At 38.2% G+C, this 27946-nt stretch overlaps 1 protein-coding gene and 1 pseudogene across 6 annotated transcripts in view; both read left to right on the forward strand.

Moving 5' to 3' along the window:
- Window positions 1–548: 548 nt before the first annotated feature.
- The window catches only part of TUSC3 (tumor suppressor candidate 3), a 208936-nt gene continuing 181538 nt past the window's right edge, over window positions 549–27946 (forward strand). For 3 of the 6 annotated variants that reach the window (XM_039461087.2, XM_003935553.4, XM_074383948.1), the window contains exon 1: window positions 550–884. In XM_039461087.2, the coding sequence (XP_039317021.1) occupies window positions 747–884 (138 nt within the window). In that variant the 5' untranslated portion in view covers window positions 550–746. Of the gene's footprint in view, window positions 885–27946 lie in introns of all 6 variants that reach the window. The other 3 variants (XM_074383947.1, XM_074383950.1, XR_012513225.1) reach the window with 2 other exon arrangements.
- Window positions 3171–3259, forward strand: LOC120360635 (small nucleolar RNA U3; annotated as a pseudogene).

Genomic DNA, 27946 nt, shown 5'->3' on the forward strand with positions numbered 1-27946 from the left:
ACCCAGCCTGCTATGATTCTTAAAATATTTACAGATTAGAAATTGAAGTAAGCCTATTCGTTTTTGTATTAAAAGCAGCTAGTACAGTGCTCTGCACTTAGGCACTCCATGGACGCTGAAGGAATCACTGAAGGAAGATTGTAGGTTGCGCCTCAGGCCTTTCATTTGGGGCTGGAAGGAACAGCTGTGAAGTCTGAGGCGGCTCCTGTGCATCGGGGGGCTCTGAAGAAGAGCTGTGTTCCTAATAATGTCCCAGTGAGAATGGAGATGGCTGGGGACCGCAGGGACCAGGTTCTCCTTCCCCAAAGCTCCCCTTCATCATCCAAGAAGGCACTCAGGTCTGTGCAAGGCCCCAGGTACTGTGCTGGACTACCTAGCAAAGGTTCAGTAGCAGGACGGCCTCAGATTGCGGTCCCGGGGCCAAAGGCACGCCCCTCTCCCCAGCGCGGGTCGGGGGGAAGGCAGGTCCAGGAGCGAGCGCACGCCGCGCCCCCGGAGCCTCGTTCCCTCGCCACGCCCACTTCCTGCCCCATCCCGCGCCTTCCCAGGTCCTCTCCCGGTGAACCGGATGCTCTGTCAGTCTCCTCTTCGGCGTCCTCGGCCGCGGCCCGGGTCCCTCTCAAAGCCACTGCCACCCCCGAGAGCCCAGCCAGGGGGCTCCCGGAGGCTGGCGGGGCGGGCGTGGTGCGCTGTGGGAGCTGGGCGCGCACGGCTACCGCGCGTGGAGGAGACACTGCCCTGCCACTATGGGGGCCCGGGGCGCTCCTTCACGCCGCAGGCAAGCGGGGCGGCGGCTGCGGTATCTGCCCACCGGGAGCTTTCCCTTCCTTCTCCTGCTGCTGCTCCTCTGCATCCAGCTTGGGGGAGGACAGAAGAAAAAGGAGGTAGAATGGAGCCACTCGGCGTTCCCCGAGGGCGGGGGCGGGCTGGTGGTGGGGGGGTGCCGCGTTGCTAGGCAGCCTGGCCGCCGGCGTGGGCGATGGCGGCGGCGGGGCGGGAGCCGCGTGGGTGGGAGGCCCTGGGGCGTTTCCGGGACGTGGAGTTGGCGGGGTCCAGACTTGGAGAACCACAGCAAAGCGTGCGCTTGGCTCTGGTTCTGAGCACCTCACGCCTTTCAGACCCGGGCGCTTCTTTCCTCAGCTGGAGGCCCAGCTGAGAGCAGTTGGGTCACTAAAAGGGGTGTGTTGGATGTGAAAATGCCCTTTAGAAGTATTTATAAGCCTGCAGGAACTGTTTGTTCCTTATTTTCTTACTCTGCTCCCTTTGTTACCCATTTCAAGAAGCCACAGAACCTGTCAAGAATGTTTTAAGTTATTCTGTATGTTTATTTTTCTTTGTATTGAACTCAGTGTATACTTGTGACAATAATCTTACATTATTTTATACAAGTACAATAGAACATACTGAGTGTGTTTTAAGTTACTCTGTTTTTCTTTATGTTGAACTCTGTATACTTGTGAGAATAATCTGACATACTTATTTTATGCGGATTTATTTCTGAAGTTTATTCAACCTGGTTTCAATATTAATCCACCATTAACTTTGACGAGGGTGAAATTTGAAGTGACTGGTTGTATTTAAAGCAGTTGTAGTGTGTGTTTGTAAATTCCAGTTATCCATCATGGATAGTTTATCTATCAGCTTCAGCAAAAATAGTTATTTCGGGAATGTGACTAAGGTTTCTCATTGTGGACCGTTTTGGTAAGAGTGCTCTGCTTATGTAATTGAAGATAGGTTTTCTTGGGGAAGTTGTACACCTCCGCAGGGCTCAAATCTGAATTGGGTTTAAGATACTAACAAAATTTTAATACCTGGTAGAGACAGTGAAAAATAGCCTCATAAGCAGAGTAATTCTGATTCCCTTTCTCTATATTCTTTGTCTGAAACAATTACTGTGTGTTCATTATTAGCTAATGTCTTTAGCGGTTAAATTTTGACATCGAAGTAGGCCATATGAAATTATTGGTGAAGTTCTAAGAGATTTAGAGAACCACTGTTAAATTGAAGTTGTGTTTACAAATACAAATTAATGATACATTTTTTTAGCACTTGGTATGTGTATACCATATTACAAAAGTTTTAGATTTAGTAGTTCATGAGAAAGGTGGAAGAGTGAAGAAAAGATAGTTTTTGCGGATTACCAAAGCAAAGGGCCATAAAAGATGATGAAGTCTGTGAAAATTGTGATGTTTTATCTCCTATGAAGGTCACTAGGACCACACTAACTTTCAGTTTAAGGTTGTGAACCCCGAAGTATTTAAGACAAAGTATTTAAGCTTTCAATCAGTTTAGGAAGTCCCTCCCCCACCATGGTTAAGGATGCACTAGTGACACAGCCTCCAGAGGTCCTGATGGCAGGTGCCCAGGGTGGTCACGGCTTTTATAGATTTTAGAGAAACATGATACATTGATCAGTACATGTAAGGTCTACATCGGAAGGGTGGTACAACCCAAAGGGGGAGGGGCTTCCAGGTCATAGGTAGATTTAAAAATTTTCTGATTGGCAGTTGGTTGAAAGAATTGTTATTAATAGAAAGGAATGCCTGGGTTACCATAGGGGTTTTATTAGCCAGATGAAGCCTCCAGGTGGCAGGCTTAAGAGATAATAGATTGTAAATCTTTCTTATCAGACTTAAGGTCTGTGTTGATGTTACTGCTGGTTGGCTTTTTGTGAATTCCTAGGAAGGAGGGTTTAATGAGGCATGTCTGGTTCACTTTTCCCATCATGGTGGGAAGTGTTTTTTCAGGTTAGCTTTGGAATACCCTTGGTGGAGAAGAGGAGCCCTTTCAGATGGTTGGAACAGGGGTTGGGGGTGCTTAGATTTTTTTTTTGGTTTCCAAGGGAAACAAAAATCTAAAAAGTATACATGTTTACAGCATCTGAGCATCCCCAATGGTAAGATGATTTTAATATGTAAAAACGTTTGTTGATTTAGTATAATTCAATCTAATTTACAGTAACATCTGTTTCTATTAAAATATTTTCATAAAATAAATTTTTTAAAATGAAAAATTAGAACATTGTTGAGGATTTAAAAAGGTTTTCTTGGAAAATTAGTTTTATTTCTCCAAAGCAGGAGCACATGATTCCAATATATGACAGTTATTACAGTGTATATGTGTTTTACTTAAGGAAAAGAAGAGCAAAGTAAGAAATAATTGATGTTTTCAAGACTATACTTTCAGGGATCATTTCTGTAGTTTGTTAAATAGTTGATGTTTTGATTCTTAATAAGCATATGTATCTCTGAAATATAGGTCATTCCGTATCTGGGACTCGCTTAGTTCACAAACTGTGATGTCTTCAATATTGGAAGGGAAACACTCTGTATTGCAGACAATGAAAAGTGGTTGGTCACCAGTGTGGTATTTTGCTAGTGATAGCCCAGGGTTGTTGTGACAGTATGTGGTCTCTTTCTCTCTTGCTGACTTTAAAACCTGATGCCTATTATAAGATTTGACACCATTGAACCAGAAAGTCTAGCAGTTGAAACTTAATTTACTATTAATACAATAAATATTATTGACATATGTACCAGAGTAGTTGATTTAACATGAACCGTGTTTTTCTTCCTTCTAGAGCAGCCAAATTGAAGTCTTAGGTTGAGCCTGGAATCAGGAATGGACATTAGTAGCTTTAAAGGAAGTAATATTTCATAGTTATGACGGTAATAATTACCACCGTGTATTTTTAAGTTAGATAAATGGTCGAGTTACACAACTCAGTCTGTAATTGTAGACATCAGGCATATGACAGACTGATGAAATTTAGTTTGCTTGTTTTAAAATATAAATATACCTACATCTCAGGTATTGTGTATACATGTATGTAACATATGTATATAATATGTAAAATACATAACTATATGTATATAAAGAAAATAAAATGCTTAATGCAATGCCTGTAACATAAGAAGTGGTCACTAAGTGGTAGCTATTACTATGTTTCCTCATTTATTTTTTTATTCATTTTTTTGAGACTGAGTTTCGCTATTGTTGCACGGGCTGGAGTGCAATGGTGCGATCTCGGCTCACCGCAACCTCCGCCTCGCAGGTTCAAGCGATTCTTCTGCTTCAGCCTCCTGAGTAGCTGGGATTACAGGTATGCACCACCATGCCCAGCTAATTTTTTATTTTTAGTAGAGACCTGGTTTCACCATAGTGGCCAGGCTGGTCTCACCTGCGTGGCCAGTGTTGTGAAACTGCCTCTCTTCCATATTGGCCTGACCTCATGATCCACCCATCTTGGCCTCTCAAAAAGTGCTGGGATTGCAGATGTAAGCCACCACACCCAGCCTGTATTCCTCATTTAAATGAAAGCATTAGTATAATGAGATTCTGAAATGTGATAAGATTATTTTAAATTGATAATTTTTTGCTAAAGAAATTAAATTTATAATAATAAATTATATGATCTCTGGAATAGTCTTTTAGTTATGAAGCACTGAGAATTCCAAATTCTCTTACGTTGTTTAAAAATTTCCCAGGAGGAGATTTTGTGTCATAGAATTGGTGATATCCATGGATTTCTCTCTGTCTCTGTGTGTGTGTGTGTATATGATGTATATGTGTATGTTTATACACATACACATATACTTCTTCATGAAGACATTTTCATTGATTAAAAATAATGTTTCATTATATGCTGTATTTGAGAATGTAGTTGAGAGAGTTAAGTGAATAGGCAGAGAAGATTGGAGATTTTTATAGTCTGTTTTCTTAATTACATTGAATATAGTCATTAAAAATTAATTTTTGAATCCTTACTGATGTTAAGTGATTTGAGTTTCTGGGAGACTTTGGCTTCTTAGTATCATTCATTTGCATATCTAGTGCATCTTGTGTTTCTTTTATTTTGACAGTTTCTGTCTTATATCATTAACACTTATCAGTTAATCAGCTTCATTTAGAATTGTTTTAATTTATGATGACCTCTTCTGATAATGTGAAAAGAGCTCGAATTCTTTAATTATTTCCAGTAAACTTACTGACTTTGCCATTATCAAAAGCAGCTGTTATAATAATTTATCTGCAAAGAATATGAGTAGCTAATAGGCTATGATATGTAGGTAATAATGAATATGCAACATGAAAAACTGAACAGCTCGTAAATATTTTCTAAGTGATAAATTGTTTGACTAAATGAAACATATTTCAATTGACTGACATAACTTCCGTATGTTTTTAAGTACCTTTTACATTGAGGTGTATAATACTCAGTCTTCATGGAACAACTGAAATGGAGAATTTACTATCTTAGCAAATGATGTGAGGGGAGGGGACAGAGGTAAGCAATGAATGTTGCCTTTAAGCAGAGAACTTAAGTGGAAGAAAAAGTTTGCATTCATAACACAAGAAATGCAGAGTAGTTATACATTGATATGTATGCGTATATGCACTGAAGATACAGGTGCAGGCAGTTTTTCACTTAGGTTAGATTATATGTATGACCACTCCTTGAAGCATGCTTGGAAATAGCCAAAGCTGCTTGTCAGGAATGCCACAGTGTCTTGGATGATGGCAGAAGACGTGGGATTCTTGTGTCGCAGATAAAGGATAGTTTATTACAACAATAGAATTAACAGCATACCAGCGTTTGTACTGGTTCCTTGAACTTCAGTTCACAGTGAGCAACTTGAAGAGGGCCAGGTGATGCCCACTTATATATTGAATTTACTGCAGGAGAGGAACCTTGAATTTTGGAAACCAGGGTTTTATAAATGGGCAGTAAGCTGCTTTGACCTCTTCCCTAAAGGGAGACTTTATCTTAATTAAACTAGAAATAAACAACCATTTTTCTGGATCAGGACTGTGTCTTCTTTACTATATGCTATACAAATATCCTTGAAAAGATGGTCCAGAAAAAGTCAGTCAGCCCCTCGACCTAGTAAGTTATGTTAGAAACCCATGATGAATTGTCCGCCTGCATAAGAGATAGGAACTTTGTCAGAAGAGAACATAATCAGGATATTTTTCTCCATACACACCACAAGCATGTTTCGTCCCATATGTGTGCCCTGTTCCACACATAAGGCACAGAGAAAGGGAAAGAGTGGAAACAAAACTCGAGCTACAGAGTAATCAATTTTTTTTTTTTTTTTTTTTTTGAGACAGAGTCTCACTCTGTCACCCAGGCTGGAGTGCAAGGGCACGATCTCGGCTCACTGTAACCTCCGCCTCCCAGGTTCAAACGATTCTCCTGCTTCAGCCTCCTGAGTAGCTGGAATTAGAGGCACGTGCCACCGTGCCCAGCTAATTTTCGTATTTTTAGCAGAGACGGGGTTATCAACATTTTGGCCAGGCTGGTCCGAACTCCTGACCTTGTGATCCACCCACCTCGGCCTCCCAAAGTGCTGGGATTATAGGCGTGAGCCACCGTGCCCGGCCCAGAGTAATCAATTTTTTTTTTTTTTTTTTTTTTTTTTTTGAGACGGAGTTTCGCTCTTGTTACCCAGGCTGGAGTGCAATGGCGCGATCTCGGCTCACCGCAACCTCCGCCTCCTGGGTTCAGGCAATTCTCCTGCCTCAGCCTCCTGAGTAGCTGGGATTACAGGCACGCACCACCATGCCCAGCTATTTTTTTTTTTTTTTTTGTATTTTTAGTAGAGACGGGGTTTCACTATGTTGACCAGGATGGTCTCGATCTCTTGACCTTGTGATCCACCCGCCTCGGCCTCCCAAAGTGCTGGGATTACAGGCTTGAGCCACCGCGCCCGGCTCAGAGTAATCAATTTTTAACCTTTTGTTGCATTCAGTTTTTCATTCTCTCTCTCTGGAGCCCTAAATATTCATTGGTTTTAGATGTGAGTGTGATCTGTTATGCCTGCAACTGACGTGAATTATTTCAGTGATCTTCAGGGTTTATTTGGCATATCAGACTATCTCAGGATTACTCCTGTCCATAAGAATCCCTCCATGAGAATCATGCTGATCTCACCAGAATAGAAAATCAGCTTTTGGTTAAGTGTACTTTTGGTTAAGTGTACTGTGTTCTCCAGCTGGAAAACAGGTACACGAACAAAAGTTTGTTATATAACAGCATGTGTATGCACCAATTTGCATGTGTGTATGTGTATAACAAATGGATGTTTCTCCTGGTCTCTATCCAGTCTTGATTTCTATCTGTTAGGCAAGATATCTGCAGCTTCTTAAACTGAGCGTATCTGAAACGGAACTCTTGATCCTTCCTTCTGCCCATCTGGTCCATCTGTTTTCTTATTGCCATTAACAGTACTATTTTAGGGAAAACAATTTTTAACGTTCTGCAGCATCATTTTTTATCTAATCACCTGCCAGTATAATACATCTTTGTAGTTCTTATCCTGTATTTTGCAGATAGTACACAAGGATGCTGGCGTCACATAATTTCTTGGGGAGTTGTACATGGACTTTCTATTTTACAAAAAATATAATTACTATTATTACACATAGATATGTAAGACATATGTAAGTAGATGGAATATTAAAGCTTTATGTTATTCAGAAGAAGAATTTTTTTTTTTTGGGAGACAGAGTTTTGTTCTTGTTGCCCAGGCTGGAGTGCAATGGCGCGATCCCAGCCCACTGTACCCTCTGCCTCCTGACTTCAAGCGATTCTCCTGCCTCAGCCTCCCTAGTAGCTTGATTATAGGCACGTACCACCATGCCCGACTAGTTTTGTATTTTTAATGGAGATGGGGTTTCTCCATGTTGGTCAGGCTGGTCTTGAACTCCCAACCTCAGGTGATTTGCCCACCTTGGCCTCCCAAAGTGCTGGGATTACAGGCGTGAGCTACTTCGCCAGGCTCAGAAGAATAATGTTTTCATGGTCATTGGTATCTGTGTGTTTGCCTGCCTGCCTGCCTCCATATTAGCCCCTCTCTATTTCTGTTTACTGTTGGAACAAGGTCAACAATAACTTTAGAGAGTGTTTTGAAATCTGTTATAAAAATCTTAAGATTGAGTGGCATCCTATCATTTAATGAAATGAAAAAAGTTAAAAATAGAATGAATTACTTCCTGGTGTATTTATTGTTATTAAAATTTTGGTTAATCATGTAAAGATACCTACCATATTTGAAGGTGAAAAAGAAATTTTCTGTCTCCTTGTTACCGTGAGAAATAAAGTACCTATAATGTAATGGAAAGGACACTTTAGTGTAGGTTAAATAAGTTGGGGCATTGATTTATTTAATAGTAATAGTTGTTATTTTAGAAGTATAATTTTTAGAGGTGGCATAACATTGTTATTGTAATTTGACTGAACTTTTGAAAATATTTTTGTACAGGATTTTCTTCTGTTAGTTCTGCAAACTATTGGCAAGTTAGTTTCTAGTTTTACAGTAAAACCAAAGGTACCAAATTGGTCATAAATTGTGAAATCTTTTTGCTGTTCAGATTAAATATTAAACTGAATGAGATACCTTAGTATAACTTACTGAATTTAATAAACTTGGTAGTTGATAATAAGGCTTAAATTATATCAGGAAAATGAAAATAAAACAAGTAACAAGAAGACAGGATGCTAGGCATTTCACTTCGATTATTGTCTCATAGATTGAATGTTTATGTTCCCACAAAATTTATAGGTTGAAATGCTAACTTTCATTGAGAAAGTATTCGGAGGTGGGGCCTTTTGTAAGTGATTAGGTCTTGAGGATGGAGCCCTGGTGAATTAGATTAGTGCTCTTATAAAAGGGACCCCAGAGAGCTCTGTGGTCCTCATTCCACCAAGTAAGGATGTAGTGGTGACAAGATAGCAATCTGTAGTCCAGAAGGGAGCTTTCCCCAGAACCTGATCATGCTGGAACTCTGATCTTGGACTTCCACCACTTGGAACTCTTGAGAAATAAATTTCAGTTGTCCCCTAGTTTATGGTAATTTGTTATAGCAGCCCGAAAGAACTAAGACAATTACGTGTAATTTTCACAATATCTTTGCATGATGGTTGTTACAAACTTTGTCTTACTTTTGCCTTTGCTAGCAGTAGTTTGGTTTGGTTTAAGTATTGGGAGAAGCTGGGACACTTGCCAGCCCCAAGCAATAATTTGTATTAGTTAAAGATCATCATTATTTCCACATCTTGCAAATTATTGTTTTAGAAGTGAGCATATGATACAGTTGTACACAGCTTTGGGAAAGTTTCCCTCTTTACAGAGGACACACATGGAAGGGAAATTTTCTCATGCTGTCTTTGGATTGTGTGTATGAGAATGTGATGGTTGGGTTACTGAAACCATCTTAATACCTGGAAAGTACCCGGCTGAGGGCATAAACCAGCATAGAAAAATGGGAAAAACTGGGTACTTGATGACATGTCTTAGCCTTGTAATTGCTCTCTCAACTCCTTGCTTTGTGAGTTAATAACCTTCCTTATTGTTTAGGACATTTCAAATTGGATTTCTGATATTTTGTCTCTAAAAGCATTCTCCTAAGGGAGGTCTTGTTAAGTGTTTTGCCCATGATTGTACAACTTGTACGGTTTTACCCCAGAATTCTCCTGCACTATGTTTTAATAACTATATGACCCTATTTGTCAATTAGATATTAAATAACAGTAGGAGGTTATTGAGGCACATACAGCCCTTCCTGATCCTTAAATCTCAGTGATTGATGTTAAAAAAATATCTGTGTGTGTTTGGAAGTGAATTTCCCATGTGCTCCTTTTGTTGAAATAACAGTTTTTATTCAGTGAATTGAAGCTCTTTGTTAAATAATGTATTAATCAAAAGATTGCAGGAAAAAGATGGGAAATAAATTTAATATGTACTTTAAAATCTGTTAGTCCAAGGAAAGAGTGGAAGAATATTTTATACCTCAGATATACAGTGTGTTTTCTTTATGAATGCTTTTTAAAGTAAATTCTTTTTTTGTGTGTGCATATAATAGATTGGTGGGTGGTTTCATTTTAAAGATATACAAAATGAAATATAAAGAGACATTTAACTTATTTTTACAAGATTATGTTTTAATAATATTCTTTTGGTTAGCATTTGAGTTAAGATTAAGGTAAAGGAAATGGGACTGGCTGTAAGGAGGAGAGAATGCCTATTAGTTCATGGTTTTTAGAATTTTCATTGGGAATGAAAGTGTTTTTTATACTCATAATAGTTGAGTGGTTGTGCTGTTTTCTGCCATTGTTTCTTGTACATTTTTCCTCTTGGAGCATTTATGAGGCAGAAGGGTGGCTAAATCAAGGTCCAATACTGCCATAATGGCACTCTTAATTCATCTTGGCTTTCCATTAACAGACACGAGTCACATGTTCTGATGTTGGAGCATAGTATAAATCATAAGAATAGTAACTATAGAATGTAATTTAAAAAACACTGCATTATAGAATATTAGAGCAGGAAAGTCAGGTTTCGGGCTAAGTAACAGCTGGGACTAAAAACAAGGTTTCCTGATATTTAAGTTTATATTATCATGTTCTCATGCCCCATTATCAAGAATTTATTTTGTCAAGGTCTTGCCTTCCTACCCTGCCCGCATCCCCTGGCCTTTTACCACTTTCATACTGCTTCATTAATATCATGATTCTTTCCTCTTTTGTAGCTGATCTTTTTTTAATTTTTTTTTTTTTTAAAGAGTGTCACTCTGTCACCTGGGCAGGAGTGCAGTGGCGTGATCTCAGCTCACTGCAACCTCCACCTCCTGGGTTCAAGTGATTCTCATCTCTCAGCCTCCTGAGTAGCTGTAATTACAAGCATGCACCACCACGCTTTGCTAATTTTTGTACTTTGAGGAGTAGAGATGGGATTTTCACCATGTTGGCCATGCTGGTCTCAAATTCCAGACCTCAGGTGATCTGTCGCCTCAGCCTCCTAAATACTGGGATTACAGGGGTGAAATAAAATAGTAACTTACAAAATGTTAAGGACTTTATAAAAGTTCTAGAAAACGAATTGTGAGTTCTAGTTCCTTTGATTTAAACTCTGTGTTCTTGGGAAAATTACTTAACTGGAGCAACATTTTCATCAAGTGTAAAATGAGAGGGTTGAACCAGATCAGGATTGCTGAACCTGGTAAACACAGGAAAAGTTTTCCATTAGTTCTCTGAAATTACGTATGTTTTTCATTTATGGAATGAATGCATTTTTTTCTGGCATGTCTGTAATTTGTATTAGATTCTAGAAAAGGCTAGAAACTACTAGAGTAGATTTTTTTAGATTTTAAGATTATGTAAAATGTATTAGAATGATTTTTGGTAGTTTCTCTATACATAAAAGCAAATTTTATGTCTTAGAAGTTGACTCATGGTAAAAGTCCTGCTTTAATTTGATTACGACTTCTTTATCATAAAGAAGCCTAAATAACATTAATTTTCAATAATTTAATTGAGTTATATGATCCATAGGGTATAACCAAAACTAATTGTTGCTGAGCTTTTTAAGTTCTTTTGACTATCAAATAGCAATTAAATTTACACTCTCATTTTTGCCTGTTTCAAATACTTAATCTACAAAGCCATAAATTAGTAAGCTACTTTTGTACATCGCTGAAGTTTTCAAAGAACTTGATTGGTGTTATAACCACAGTAACCCATGATAGACAACTTAAGTTATTTGTCAAAGTACAGTCTTTACTCCTGGTGTCTTGTGTGCATGATATATGTTAGAAGACTAAGAAATAAAATATTTTGCAAGCTTTTAAAAAGGAATGAGAGGGCACTGGCTGTATTCCTTCCCTTTTCTTTCTATCTTTTTTCCTTGAAAAGCTACTTCTGTTGAGTTGAGTTAGCCTTATAGCATTTCTCTACATAGTTTATAATCTTCGTATTTGGATTTTCAAAGGGTTCCGTCATGACACAGTACATAGATTATCCCAGGGAACTTTATACTGTGTTTTACTGATTTCTTACTAAATAGAAACTTCTTGAGTATAGTAATTTCTTTGATTTGATGTCTCTGCCATCATAATTATGGCAGAAGCCTAAAGTGGACTAGCCTTTTGTGTTTGATTGCTGTTTGTCTGGCTGTTGGGTTCTAAAGTATGTTGTAAATGTTTTTCATATTGTGTACCTTTTGATGATTTTTAAATAGAAATATTGATATAAGCAGTACAAAATATATTTGAGTATCTTCATCCTAAAATACGGAACATGTTACTGAACAAAGTGCCAAGTTATTGAAGTTTCTCCAAAAAGTGATCTTTTTTTTTTCCAACAAATATTTGTTGGTGAATACTACATGTTAATTAGGTACTGTGCTGGATTTTGAAGGTAGAGTGATGAATAAGACAGCCATTATCCCTGATACATCCTACTGCTCATAGCTTGGTGGGATATTCACACAGAAAATCAGGCAGTTATAAGGTAATATGAAAAGTGAATAAACTGGGAAATAATGGGTGCTATACTAGCACATTGGGGTGAGCTGACAATGAAAGAATCAGGAAATAGTGAAGAGGGCAAGTGCTCTGGGCCGAGGAAAACAGCACTGGCAAAGTCCAGTAGTATGAAAAAACACAGCAAATTCAGAGAACTCAAAGTTTAATATGGCTAAGTTTAGAATATACAGGGTGGGGGAATAATTGTTTGAGGCCAGAGTGGAAGTGAGGGTCAAGTCTTGAATGAAATAACCAAGCAAGTTAGAAAGAAATGCTCCACTCTCTGAATTCTGAATTAAGAGTCCTTTTATTAGAGGTGACCGAGAGACGGCTAATGGTGAAAGTTCTCTTGGCCCTGAGGAAGGGGCCTGATTCCCCTTTATACCTTGATTTAGGTAGGGGAGGGGCAGCCTAGCTGAAGCGGAATTTTATAGAAGCAGAACAGGCAAGTTAGCTAGTAACCAGTGGGGAGGATGTTCCCAGGATTGTTGGTTGCTAAGGGTATTTCCCAACAGTCACCAAGGGGGGTTCAAAGAGAGTTATACACAATAGCAGGTGTACTTGCCAAGCAGGATGCAGTTAAATTGGTTATATGGTGGGATAAGCACAGAGTCATCGTGACATAAGCACAGCATCAGTGTGGCCCAGTTATGCACCCAAAGGGGCTGTGGTAGGGAGGGGGAACCTAGGTTGGAGTTTACAGCTAAGATGGAGTCAGTGATGCTAGCCCAGGGTAGGTTCTTACATGAAGGCTCTCTTAAGCCATGTTAAGGAATCTGGATCTGAACGTGATCCTGAAATCAGTGGGAAGAGTTGAAGGGTTTTATCTTGCCAATGACAAGTGAGATTGGTATTTAGAATGATTGCTTTGGCTATGCTGTGGAGAATAACTTAGGTGGGGATGCAAAACTGGAGAAGAGGCTTCTGCAGATGTCAAAGTGAGAGGTAATGATGAACTTGAAATTGGTTGTGGCAGTGAGAAAGAAACATACTTGGATTTCAGAGCTGTTTTGGAGCCACACTAGACAGTACTTGGTAATTGGTTGTGCTTGGAATGAGAGAAAATGAGACAAGGACAGTGACTACATTTCTTGATAAAAGGAAAATTCTATTTATTGAAATAGGAAACAGGAGAAGAAAGGTTTTGGAAGGAATATAACATGTTCACATTTGAGAATGTGTGAGATGCCTGTGTGAAATCTAAACTGAGATGTTTGAGAAGCAGTAGAATATTTGGAGATGAAGCTTTGATCTGGGCTGAAGTAAAATAGACTTGAAAATCATTAGCTTAAATGAGAATTGAATTCATGATGGTAGATAAAAATCACCCAGCCAGAGCATGTACAGTAAAAATAGAGGAGCTAATGCAAACTCCTTAAGGATATTTCAGTGTGCTGCAAAAGGGATGCTTGCAAAAGATCCTTGTTCTTTGTTGCTGGAGGAGCTAGACGGAAACCCAGCATAATTTTGAATGTCACAGGAGAAGAATGTTCCAAGGAGAGGTCAACAGTGATAAGTGGTGACTGCTGAGAGGTTAAATAAAAACTGAACAGTCCTTTGGATTTAGCAAGAACAGTTTCACTACAATGTTAGAGTGGAAACTAGAATGTAGTAGGTTAATGAGTGGGTTGTGAGGAAGTGGAGAGAGCCAACCATTTCTCAAACCATTTGCAGTGAATGGGAAGAGAGAGTTATGTGGCGGTAGGTGGAGGAGAAGCTGAAATGAAAATAAAGAATGTAGTGTCAGGTGACTGAGGAGGTAGGAGGAAGGAGTGTGAATTGGAGAACAGCTGATAGGATTAGTCCTGTATGGGAATGTGGTATATTTTAGGGTTGTTGGTAGATAACTTGTTTTTTTTTTCTCCATACATATGGTAGTAGGCCATTCATTCTGCCATAACAAAATAACATCAAGTGGGCAATGTATATGCAAAAGAACTTTATTTCTTCCCAGTTCTGGGGGCTAGGAAGTCCAAGATAAAGGTGGCTTCAGATTGGTGTCTGGTGAGGCCCACTTTCTCAGAGATGGCCCCTTCTCAATCTGTCTTCACATGAATGTAGGGACAAACAAGCTTCCTTGGACCTATTTTATGAGGGCACTAATTCCATTCCTGAGGGCCCATGCTTTTATCATTCTCCCCAAAGGCCCACCTTCCTCGTATCATCACACTGGCGATTAGGTTTCAACATACGGATTTTGTAGGAATACAAACGTTCAGACCATTGCAGGTTGGGTTTAACTTTGCTGTTATTATGTTGAAGTCAGCATGGCCATGTGACTTACTTTAGCCAGTGAAATACAGGAGATGTGTGTCATTGCTAGGCAGAAGCTGGCATGCTTTGCTCTATTCTCTTTTCTTGTGTCACACTGACTGGGAATGTTTGAGATGGTAGATGCTTTATCAGCCTGGGTCCCTGAGTGATTAGGGTGAGCAGTCTCCCTGACTATGCACAATGGAGAAATATACTTTTATTTATTTATTTTTAAATATTGAGATTTGGAGCTCTTAGTGTGTTATAGTCTAACCTATTTGGATTGTTTCAAGGACTGTTGACTTTCACATTTTATTATAATTTTAAATCACTACTGTGAGAATAGGTAAATTGACTCAGAAAGCAATGAAGCACTGCCAAATCATGTGAAGAGCCATTAGTTTGGGGTTTTGGCAAAACGATTAAAGGAACACACATTATAGATATAGAGGATGTAAAGAAATAGTTGTGATTTTGAAAAATTTACCTAAGATTTCTTTTTGATTAGGGGATAGTACTGCAGTCCTTTTTTTTTTTTTTTTTTTTTGAGATAGGAGTGTAGTGGTCTCCTGGGCTCATGTGCCACTACACTCAGCTAATTTTTTTTTTTTTTTTTAAAGACATGGTGTTGCTCTGTTGCCCAAGATGGAGTGTATTGGTGTGGTCTTGGCTTACTGCAACCTGTATCTCCTGGGCTCATGTGCCACTACACTCAGCTATTTTTTTTTTTTTTTTTTTTGAAGACATGGTGTTGCTCTGTTGCCCAGGCAGGAGTGCAGTGATAGGGAATTGCAGCTTACTGCAGCCTTGACCTCCCGGGCTCAAGTGATCCTCCCATCTCAGCTTCCCAAATAGCTGGGATTACAGGCACATGCCACCATGCCTACCTAATTTTTTTGTATTGTAGAGACGGGGTCTTCCTATGTTGTCTAGATGGCTTTGAACTCCTGAGCTCAAGTGAGCCTCCTGCCTTGGCCTCCCAAAGTGCTGGGATTATATTACAGTCTTAAAATGAGAAATTGTTAAGCAGTTAATGGTAACCTTCATTTCTCTCATATTTTACTTTGAAGGTCACAGAACAATTTCCTGATGTAATGACATTTTTATGAATCAGATAAACATTTTCATGTTTATACTATTTCATAACTGTTGGAATATTGCATCTATCTAAAGAATCTTGTAGAAATTTAGCAATATTTGATTCTTTATTTTAGGTAGCCTTTGGTTTAGAAGTACCAACTTTAGCTAAGTTTCCTATAGACTCTTTCAGCTGTGAGTCATTTAATGAAATATAAGCCACTGTTGATTTATAATATCAATTCCCTGATAAAATATATCAATAATGTAAGCTTTCTGGATATAAATGATCAAAACCATTAGCAAATAGAGATAAGAATCAATTTTTAAGTAAGCCTTCATATCTAAGATGGAAATGGAAAAACATCAGTAATAAGATCAACCATGCAGCAGTCTAGCTTCAGAGATTTTGCATATAAAAACTTTACAGCATTTTCTTATAACCTAGAGGGGTATCACTACACAATTACTGCGTGAGATTAAGTACTGTAGTGATTTACCAACTCTGTTATCTTATGGTTTTCTTCTGAGTTATTTGTGGATTGTATATAAGATAACTTGTTGTTCTAAAAACTCTTATCTCTTTAGTGTGGCGTAGCTAATAAAACCGCTTTGCAATTTATCTTTCCATCCCTCTTATCTCCTCTCCCTTAGGGTGAAATAATCCACTTTAAGCATTAAGAAACAGGTTATAAAGTGCAAGGGTGGTTTGTGGGTATGTTAGTTTTATATTGATGCATAAAGTATTGCCACAATTTAGTGGCTTTAAATAACACCCATTTCTTATCTCCTAGTTTCTAGATGTCAGAAGTCTGGATGTGGTGTACATAGCTGTGTTCTCTCCCTCTCTTAAGGGTCTTAGGAGGCTAAAAGTGAGGTCAGGTTTCGTTCTCATCTGGATCTCTGGGTCTTGTCCTCGACTCATTCAAGATGTAGGCAGAATTCAGCTTTTTGTAGTTGTGGGAAAGAGTTTATTGTTTTCTTACTGCTTGTGTTGCTCTTCTCCGCCATCGCCAGGTTCCAGCCATGTAGTACCGTCTATAGGCAGTTCACAGCATTGTTTGCTTTCTTCCAGGTGACTAGGATCCCTTTAGTGATACTTATTTTAAAATGTTCATCTGATTAGGCGAGGCTAATCCAGGATAATTTCTTATTTTTAAATAACTCAAAGCTAATAGATTAGGGACCTTATGTTTGCAAATATTTTCCATATAAGTTAACATAATTATGGGAGTGCTCTTCTGCTACATCACAGGTCTTGTCCATACCCAAGGGGAGGCAGTTACATGTGTATGGATTATTGGAGATTATTTTATTTCTGCCTACTAAAGTGGACAAGCTTGCACTTTTAGACTTTATGTAGTTTTAAATGATGGCTTAGAAAATCAACAAACAGGCATGATAGTGTATAGGACAGTGTTATTTAATATGCGACATTTACCAATGACTGTAAAATTAAAGTGATAACTGTATGTCAGGCTTCAGTCACAGATACAGGACCACAAGAAGATGAATCTTTCTCTCCATCTCTGTTGATTTATTACAGGGACTTCATGCAATGATGTGAACCAGTTAGGTCATCTCTGAAAGGCTACTGTTTGCATGGTCATGTTGGAGATTGTTGTCTGAGGGCAGGCAGTTGGGAAGGAAGATTGCTATAACATAGGGAAGATCAAGAACAAGCTGGTGTTTGAGCGTGGTGGCTTATGCCTGTAATTCCAGTACTTTGGGATGCTGAGACAGGTAGATCACGAGGTCAGAAGTTCAAGACCAGCCCGACCAAGAGGGTGAAACACTGTCCCTACTAAAAATACAATAATGGCCAGGCACGGTGGCTCATGCCTGTATGTAATAGTCCCAGCACTTTGGGAGGCCGAGGCAGGCAGATAACGAGGTCAAGAGATTGAGACCATCCTGGCAAACATAGTGAAACCCCGTCTCTACTAAAATATTAAAGAAACATGAGCTGGGCGTGGTGGCACAAGTCTGTAGTCCCAGCTACTCGGGAGGCTGAGGCAAGAGAATTGCTTGAATCCGGGAGGTGGAGGTTGCAATGAGCCAAGATCCTGCCACTCACTCCAGCCTGGCGACACAGTGAGATTCTGTGTCAAAAAACAAAACAAAACAATAATTACCAGGGTACAGTGGCAGGTGCCTGTAATTCCAGCTACTTGGGAGGCTGAGGCAGGAGAATCACCTGAACTCAGGTGGCAAAGGTTGCAGTGAGCTGAGATTGCACCAGTGCACTCCAGCCTGGGTCACAGAGACTCCATCTCAAAAAAAAAAAAAAAAAAAAAAAAAAAATCAACAACAACAACAACAAAAATCACCCCCCCCCCAACAAAACAAAACAAAACAAAACAAACTGGAACCTACAAGAGTGGATTTCAAAATAGTTTTAAAGCTCATAATTCTTAAATTGCATGGTACTGAGAAAACAGTTACTCACCAAAGTAAGTAGTTGATAAGAATTATTTCAAGTAGTTCACTTATCTTATAGTGTCAAGATACCTATTAACCTGGTCCAGAAGTCTGGAAGATTGGTAGACATTTTCTTTTTCATGGGGATATGAACAGTTAAAATTCAAAATTAACAAATTTTCATTGAGTCTGAAACGGTCGTTTGGTGGGGCATACTTTTAAAACACATTTATCTATATTAAATGCTTTATAGGAATGTTTCCCCCTCCCTCTCCATTACAGAATAAAATATTCTTCTTCTTTCAGATGACTTGAAGTTTCAAAATTTTTAGGAAGTATCCTTTAAAGTGTTCATTCACATTTTCTTTTTTTAAAATTTTTGTGGCTGGTACCTCAGATATCATTAGAAACCTCATAATGGGGAAGGAATTTTTGAATCGAGGTTATTAATATTATGGAGAATAGTATAAGATAATAAGTTTGGGCAGCCCTGTTGTTTTTGTATTAACATTTCTTTATCAGCTAAAATAAAAAAAAGATTAAAAAATGATTTTTTGTCTCATTTGAAATATTCATATAAAAATCTTAACTTCATCCAGCTGCCAACAGAACAGTATTATAAAACAGTGCATTATGGAATCCATTATCTACCATATTATCACTAAGTCTGAAGGATATAGAATGTAAAGATAATGTCTTAATAAACTGACAATTTATATAGTATTATCCTCTACTGTTTTGAAAGATACATACATCTTTTTAATACCTGCTTTTGTTTGTGAGTATGCATTATCTATTTGAACACAAATGTCAACAGCTCTAGAGCTACTTGTTATGTCATTTTCCTTCTGTGGCTTTTATTCTTTTATCAGATTTTATTATATTTCTTTTACATCATTGATGGTGTACCAGAGGTGTTTACCATATCACTTTTCTGCACAGACACAAGCTAGATGACATTTCCCAGTGTCCCCAGTTTAGATAGGACAGTGTGACAGAGTTCTAGGCAATGGAGTGTAAACAGAAGTGATCTGTGTCATCTGCAGCTTGATCCATGAAGATTTCTCCATGCTTGTGCTGGATTGTCCACTCCCACCCTGTTCTAAGGACTCGTCTTTGCATCATAAGCTTCCCTGTGTGATTCTGTGTTAGTGTGTCCCTGAGATGTGGAAGATATAAGAGGAGAGAGGCCATTGATGTTTTTTTTTTTTTTTTTTCTTTCTTGAGATGGAGTTTCGCTTTTGTTGCCCAGGCTGGATTGCAATGGTATGATCTTGGTGCATCGCACCCTATGCCTCCTGGGTTCAAGCGGTTATCCTGCGATTCTCCTGCCTCAGCCTCACGAGTAGCTGGGATTACAGCATGTGCCACCACATCCAGCTCATTATTGCTGTTTTTTAGTAGCAGTGTGATTCCTCCATGTTGGACAGGCTGGTCTCGAACTCCCAACCTCAAGTGATCCACCCGCCTCGGCCTCCCAAAGCCCTGGGATTACAGGCATGAACTACTGCACCAGGCTGAGGCCACTATTGTTTACAGAGAGCTGAAGCAGATTCATGGGCACATAGGAGGTTTGAAGCATTTTTCAGGGAAGTCCAGGATAACCACTGTATTAATTTTATATTGTTGCTGCAGGAAATTACACAAATTTAGAGTCTTAAAACAACAGCCATATATTATCTTATAGTTCTGGAGATGGCATGCCAAAGTCAGTCTCAGTGGGCTAAAGTGGAAGTGTCTACAGGTCTGTTTCCTGCTGAAACGGCTGAGGGGAGAGAGCCCTCTTTTTTTTTGTCTTTTGCAGCTGCATTCCTCATGATTATCATTTCCTACTTGACATCATTCCAGTCTGTGACTTCATTCCTACATCTGAAAACCTGATGGTGATTCTCTTCCTTTCCGCTTACGGAGACCCTTATTATTTTGTATTCACCTGGGTTATATAGGATAATCTCTTCCCATTTCAGGATCTTTTGTTTAATTACATCTTGTATCAGGTAAGGTAACATACCTAGTTTCTTGGAATTAGGACTTGGACATCTTTGGTGGGGTGGGGGAAGTCCCACTTTTCAGAATACCACAACTACCTGCTTAGCTGTTGCAGACCAGGATGGTTGGTGGAAGCTTTCAAGAAATTCAGGCACTCTAGGTGAGCTTTTGAGAAGTCTTCTGCTTTGGAGCTATAGACAGAGATTGTATCTGTTTTTTTTTTAACTTTGTTTCTTTTGTCCTTCCCCAGTGGTGTTCTAAGCTTCATCTGATTCTCTCTATTAAATACCTTCATGCTTGGAACATATGCAATGGTTTCTGTTTGCCTGACTGAACTCTGATGCAAAGCTCTTTCCCTATAACTAGGGTGAGAAGTAAAGAGGGACCGGGAAAGCCATATGTTGCGGATGGCAGAGCAGCCGTCAGCCTAGGCGTGGATGACTGTGTGGTACAGTCTTCTTGCTGTCTGAATTCAGCTCTAGACTGTTACGTGGATGTAACCCACTAAAATTTGGGTGTCTGTCTGGTACTACAAAACTTTCTATAGCTTAATTCATTCTTGCTAATAAAGATGACTTATTGAAAACAAAACACCAAAACAAATTTCATCCCTTACTGTGTAAACACACCTGATTTAGAGTAGTACATTTTCTTTGTTTTTGCATCTATGAATATATTGTGTAGGAAAACAGACTAGTAACATTTGCATCCATCATTTGTTAACAGAACCACTCAGCCCCTAAACTAACTTATTGGTATGCATTCTCAATGTTTTCTCTAGACAACATTATCAGAAGATGCTACAGTTTGCATATTTAGAGCAGTGATTCATGTCATATATTTTTTGGAATGACTAGACCAAAACATAGAATTCGGAAGCCGTTCTTTAATAGTAGCTCCCTTTTATATGAGACGCGGCAGTTTTATTGCCAGTGTATGTTCATCATCAGCTTTATTTATTAATGTTTTCCTGGAGCTTAGAAACAGATTTTAGTGGTTGGTGTTTTGAGGAAAACAACTTTAAATCCCTTCATTACTGCTCATAGGATTATTTTGAAAAGGTGCTATTGTTACCATTTTAAGATGAGGGGACCTAACTAAGTTCAGATGTTTTTATTTCATGGTAACACAGCTGCTGAGGTAAAGAGCTGGACCATGACAACTGATCATCTGGCTCTAAGTTTACCACTTTTATCATCGTATATTCCTCAGAGGAGGTATATGTACTTGTTTATCTGGCTTCACAGAAGACATATATTCCTTTTTTTTTTTCCTTTTTTTGAGACAGGGTCTTGCTCTTTTGCTCAGACTAGAGTACACTGGCACAATCACAGCTCACTGCAGCCGCAACCAACCTCCTGGGCTCAAGCAGTCCTCCCACCTTAGCCTCCTGAGTAGCTGGGATTACAGGCACATGTTACCATGCCTGGCTAATTTCAGTATGTCACATGCCTGGCTAATTTATGTGTGCATGTGTGATTGGATTTTTTTTTTTTTTTTTTTTTTGGTAGATAGTGGATTTTTCCATGTTGCTCAGGCTACTCTTAAATTCCTAGGATCCAGCGATCCTTCTGTTTCAGCCTCCCAAATCATTGGGATTGCAGGTGTGCCTTGCTAACACATATTCTTAAAAGTTGTAACCTGAGTCTTATTTTGGTCTTCAGTTAGTGATGACCACCAAGAGGGGATTTTATTACATGTAGTCTTGGCTAAGACAATGGCAAATTGGGAATCTGTAACAAATTCTAGTCATAGCTCTTTTAACTCTTAACCCGGTGATCTTGGTTAAGCCACCATATCTTTCTGGGTCACAGTACTTCAGCAGTTAGAATTAGACTTGAGCCAGATCAAAGATGCTTTGAGCTTTAACATTTTATCATTCCTTTTAATGAAGGAACTGAAAAACACTTCAGGGCAGTAGGGGAAGCTTTATTTTCAGAACACTGAAGTTAATATGTTTTCAATTAAAAAATAGTTCTTCCTAACTTACTGTTTCTTTACTTAGCCACCAAGCATTAGTCAGTCTTGAATCTATTACAGTAATTGGAAAAGTTCTCCTATCAAATACTAGCATAAGGTCCTTTACATTATATATCTTCATATCACCTGTGGAACCTTGCCCAGAGTAGATACTTACTTGTTTAACAATTAAAATAGTAGCAAACATTATCAAGTACTTAAGAGTCATCTTAAATAGTACTTGGAAAGAGGCCAGTTTATGATTTTAGTTAAAATGATGAACAGTATTTCATAATGGTAAAAAAGGTGTGGAATTCTGTATGTGAAACTAAATCAAAATTATGAAAATTTGTTTAATCATATTCTTAAAATTCAGCTTTTATTTACAAGTAGTCATGTTTTGTTAGAATGAAGAAAGAATAAGTTCTGCTATTTCTTGGTGTGATTTTTCTCAAATTATATGATGGCATGATAGAACATCTTCAGTTACTGTTTAACTTCTGGAGCATGATTCTAGAGGTCATTTCTGCAAAAATATTTTCAGCTTTACCAGGGCTTCTTTGAATTCTTTGATAGTCTTTCATTTGTATTTGAAGTAATATTATCATCTTTGTTGACTTTTACTTTCTCTTTTCAAATGTTAAATATAATCTTGACAGGTCTTCATTTGTCAATGGCTTTGCATATAAACATGAGTAACTCTCTTGCATCACTTTTTAAATATCAACTTGATGAAATCCTTTGTCATAGATAAGATTGCAGTCAAATATGAGAGTGACCAAAAAATAATGTGACATGATGGGTTGGGATAGATGCTAGGGTGAAATGAGGATGGATGTCTGCATAGGGACTACTTTTGTAAGTGGTTGGAATATAACAAATGATTTTTGCCTCTCTAGGAAATTTTGTGGTTTTTATGTGCACATTTTGAATACTTAGCTAAGGAGTATCTCCTGTGGCATATGCGGGACTAAAAAGGACTAAAAAATTGCTAGGATGAATGCCATGTTTGCATTTGGGTTGCTGGTAATGAAAGACACATTGAGTAAGGTGTGGTACCCCTTATTTTTGTTCTCTGTAGGCCTCCATTCCTTTTTCTTCCCTTTGTTTTCATCTTAACCCCCTTTTTAATGGTCACATAGGTAAGCATATCATCAGGCAAGGCTACACATATTACTCATTCCTCTTGCCATCATGACTGGGACAAGGTTGGGAAAGTGACTAGAGCCATCCCCTGAGGTTTGTCCAAATGGAGCTAGCAGAACGATTGCCTTGTTAATTGGCTTATGAAATTGGAAGGATGTGCTTTTAGTTTGCGTGTCACTTCTGGCATGAAAAACTCTGTTGTGCAGAAGTTAAGCAAAAACACAAAGAGAAGAGGTATTCATTTATTCAGTCAATATTTAAGCACTAGTTCTGTGCCAGTCTTTGTTCTGGGTGCAATCACAATGCAGAAATAAACAAATGTATAAAAATCGTTGCCCTTGTAGAGGTTTTATAGTGAGAGGGAGTACTGATAATACCAGTTAAGTTCTTGTATCTGGTCATCCCTGAAACCAAATTTATCTCCATACTTATTATGTGAACTTAGAAAGTCCATTTTGCTTAAACTAGGTTGAATTAGGCTTATGTCATTTCTAATTGTTTTGATAAATGTGAAAGACGTTTGTAACTTCTTTCAGCTTTCCTTAGGAAAACAATACAGAATTTAAAAATATATAAATTATTATTTTTTTTTGGTGGAGTCTTGCTTTATCACCTAGATTGGAGTGCAGTGGCGGAATCTCCTCATTGTAACCTCCATCTTCCCGGTTCAAGTGATTTTGCTGCCCCAGCCTCCCATGTAGCTGATACTAAGGTGCCTGCCACCTCACATGGCTAATTTTTGTAACAAATATGTAAATTCTTATTACTGTATTTATGTAAAAGTTTGTCATTTATTTTCACTTTTTTCCATTTTTGGTACTTGGAGATTACATTATTCTTTATTTTTTTCTTCATATTTCATTCTAGGCTTTAACCTCATGATTTTCTGGCAAGGCATTTTGACCACTTTCTTTAGTCGTTCAGGAGAATGTAACTGTTTGTTTAGTAGTTGCCAAGTAGACTTGATTTACACTTGATAGTTTTGGTAAGTCATTATTGTGTGACTTGTTATATCTTAAATGATCAAATGTTAAAAATTATAAAAAGTCAACAGTTTCTTTTATTACTATATAATTAATAGTACCATGTGAAATGTTTATTTATAGTCTTATAATTATTGAAATGTCTTTGTCCCTTCTGCTTCTACATTTGGCATAGCAAATACTGTAAGATAGATAAGCTGCTCAGTTCTTTTAGTCTTTCTGTTGTGCTCTTCTGCCTCTATTTATATAGGTATTCTTGGTACTTGCGGGAAAATACATGGGCAGTTTATTTTCATTGAACATATATACTCCATAAATTTAGATGAGTTGAGGTGAGAATCAGAGTTTCCTTATGAATTTGAGATAACAAATTACAGCATCATAATAATGAAACTACATTATATACACACACAAAGTTTATTTAAGTTGTCTCAGAATATATGTGTATTTATCCTGACATCTGTACCAGGGCAAAGTCAATAGCTTATAGCCAGAAGGAGCCAGGTACTTAGAAGGAGCCTGACTATATAATTTATCATTCAAACCAGGACCCGTGGGAGAGAAATAAGGTATAATTAACAATTTTGCTGAGATAATAGGAGTAAACTGGGACTGTCCCTGGGCTAACGGGGACATCTGGTTACCTTAGTTAGAGGTAGGGTAGAAGGGTTTTAAAATGGATACAAACTGTTTAATGCATTTTTGTTGATTAGCATCATTTTTAGGAATCTCAGTTGAAAATTTTTCTTGTCTGTTTGTATTCAGATACCATGTTACACTCTGTTGTTTGATTTGTAATCCATTTAGTGTGGACCAAGTTTAACATGTTGCTTTGGTTGCTTTAGTGCTGCTTATTTCTCTCATTTTTAAATTCAGCTTTTAAAATTTTGTCATACTATTTGTCACTTCATCACTTAAAAGACAATTCATTTTCTTAAAAAATAAATAGGTTTATTTGTATCCATTATAAATAATGAATATGGGATCCCATATACAGAGTATTGATGGAAAAATTTGTTCAAATAGAACCTTCAGGTTTGTAAAAGTTTCTCCTATTATTATTGTTTATAGCTTGTCCATAGCATTATAAATTCTTGGCTACTTTCTCATTGTAGGGAAGTTCTGATTTTGCATGTCATGTGTCATCTGTATAGAGTGATTTCACAAAACACTCCACATCTTTTTCCAGTGTTAAAGCAATATTGTTTTATAATGTATTTTGCACGCACACACAAACATGCATGCAAACACACACACTCTCTCTCTCTCTCTCTCTCTCTCTCTCACTGAAACATATCTAATTGAATGTTGAAAAATTTTCCTAATGATGCTTGCTGGAAATTGGTTGAAAGATTGTATTCTTTGGTTTGAAATAAGCTACAATTATATTTATAGCATATGAAAGTATGTAAATTCAAATAGAAGCCTCTGTCATTTTTCCCCCATGTGAATCAAAAGAGCTTGGAAGGAGAAATTGGAAATGATTTTAAAAACGTGTAATTGTTTATATTTAATTAAGTGGATGCAACAATTTATGCGTACATTTCAATGTAGTTGAACTAACGATAACCACCATTTATTTGGTATTTACTTAAGTATTTTACATGTGTTGTTTCATTTAAGCATCATAACAACCTTAGCATGATTTTATTGTATAGATGAAGTTCAAGAGTTGAAGTAATTTGCCTGGAATTATGCAACTTGTAATTGGGTCGGTATTCAAATGCAGAATTGACTTCAAAGCTGTTCTGATTTAACTACTCTTTTATCTGTGCTTCTCATACTGAAGAAAGAAGAGACTGAATGCATACCTCTAGGGATGTGGAGGTGCTGCATTTAGCTGCCTGATTGTTCAAAATATATTTTTGATCTTATATTAAAACATTTTGGAATCTTTGCTTTCTATTCCTTTGCTTGTTAGTATTTTATTTTATTTTATTACTTTATTTTATTTTATTTTTGAGATGGAGTCCCACTCTGTTGTCCAGGCTGGAGTGCAGTGGCATGATCTTGGCTCACTGCAACCTCCATCTCCTAGGTTCAAGGTACTCTCTTGCCTCTCAGCCTATTATAGGCATTTGCCACCACACCTGACTGATTTTTCTATCTTTAGTAGAGTCAAGGTTTCACCATGTTGGCCAGGCTGGTCTTGAACTCGTGACCTCAAGTGACCCACCTGTCTAAGCCTCCCAAAGTGTTAGGATTATAGGTGTGAGCCTGTCTGTGCCCTGCCCCTGAGAGTGGTTTTTTTTTTTTTTTTTTTTTTTTTTCATTTTTTTATTTTTATACTTTCAGTTGAATACAGGCGTATATTGGAAACACAGGCTTGGTGTCAGGCCACTATAATAAAGCAAATATTACAATAAAGAGTTACCAAGTTTTTGGGTTTCTCAGTGCATATAAAAGTTATGTGAACACTGTATTGTTGTCTATTAAATGTGCAATAGCACTTTGTCTCAAAGAAAAGTATGTAGGTCGGGGACAGTGGTTCATGCCTGTAATCCCAGCACTTTGGGAGGTCGAGGCGGGCAGATCATGAGGTCAGGAGTTTATGATCAGCCTGGCCAACATAGTGAAACCCTGTCTCTACTAAAAATACAAAAAAATTACCCAGGCGTGGTCTTGGGCACCTGTAATCGCAGCTACTCGAAGACTGAGGCAGGAAATCACTTGAACCTGGGAGGTGGAGGTTGCATTGAGCCGAGATGATGCTATTACACTCCAGCCTGAGTTACAGTGCAAGACTGTCTCCAAAAAAAAAAAAAAAGAAAAGTATATAAACCTTAATTTAAAAATGCTATATTGCTTAAAAAAATAAATCATCTGAGCCTTCAGTGAGTCATAATCCTTTTGCTGGTGGAAGGTTTTGCCTCTTGTTGATGGCTACTGACTAATAAGGGTAGTGGTTGCTGAAGGTTGGAGCAACTGGCAATTTCTTACAATAAGAAAGCAAATTAAGTTGGCCACATTGATTCTCTCTTTATTTCATGAAAGATTATTCCCTTGCATGGAATGCTGTTTGATAGAATTTTACCCATAGTCTGACTTCTTCCAAAATTGGAATCTGACTTTTTCCAAAATTGGAATCCTCTGAAATACTGCCACTGCTTTATCAACTAAGTTTAAGCAGAATTCTTTCTTTGTCCCAGAGCTTTTTAATGACCAGGTGCTTTGGCTATGAGCTATAATACATTGAGAGGAATCTTTTCTTTCTGAGCAGTAGGTCTTAATGCTGGGCTTCAGATATTCAGTAAACTATGCTTTAAACATGTGGGCTGTTTTTCATCCAGGCTTTTGTTGTTCCGTTTATAGAGCTCTGGCAAAATAGAGTTAGCTAAACTGTGATGGACCCTAGGCTTTTCAGAATGGTAAATGAGCACTGGCTTCAACTTCCTCACCAGTGGCGTTATCCCCTACCAAGAGATTCAGCCTGTCATTTGAAACCAGTCATCGACTTCTCTAGCCCTGGCATCTCCTTCCAGTAGAAGGATGTTTGGTCTAGTCTGAACATCTGTTTAGTATAGCCACTTCCGTCAATTGTGCTAGCTAAGTCTGGGTGACATGCTGCAGCTTCTTGCTACATAAGCAGTTGCTGTTTCATCTTGGACTTCTATGTTACGGAGATGGTTTCTTTAAACCTCATGAACGAACCTCTGCAAGCTCTAAAATTTTCTTCTGTAGCTTCTTCACCCCTTTCAGCCTTCATTGAATTGAAGAGTTTGGGCCTTGCTCTGGATTAGGTTTTGGTTTAAGGGAATGGTATTATCGATTTGAGCTGTCCAAACTATTTAACCTTTATCTGTATTGGCAGT

This window comes from Saimiri boliviensis, chromosome 13 (genome assembly GCF_048565385.1).
Source record: "Saimiri boliviensis isolate mSaiBol1 chromosome 13, mSaiBol1.pri, whole genome shotgun sequence".
Classification (NCBI taxonomy): Eukaryota; Metazoa; Chordata; class Mammalia; order Primates; family Cebidae; genus Saimiri; species Saimiri boliviensis.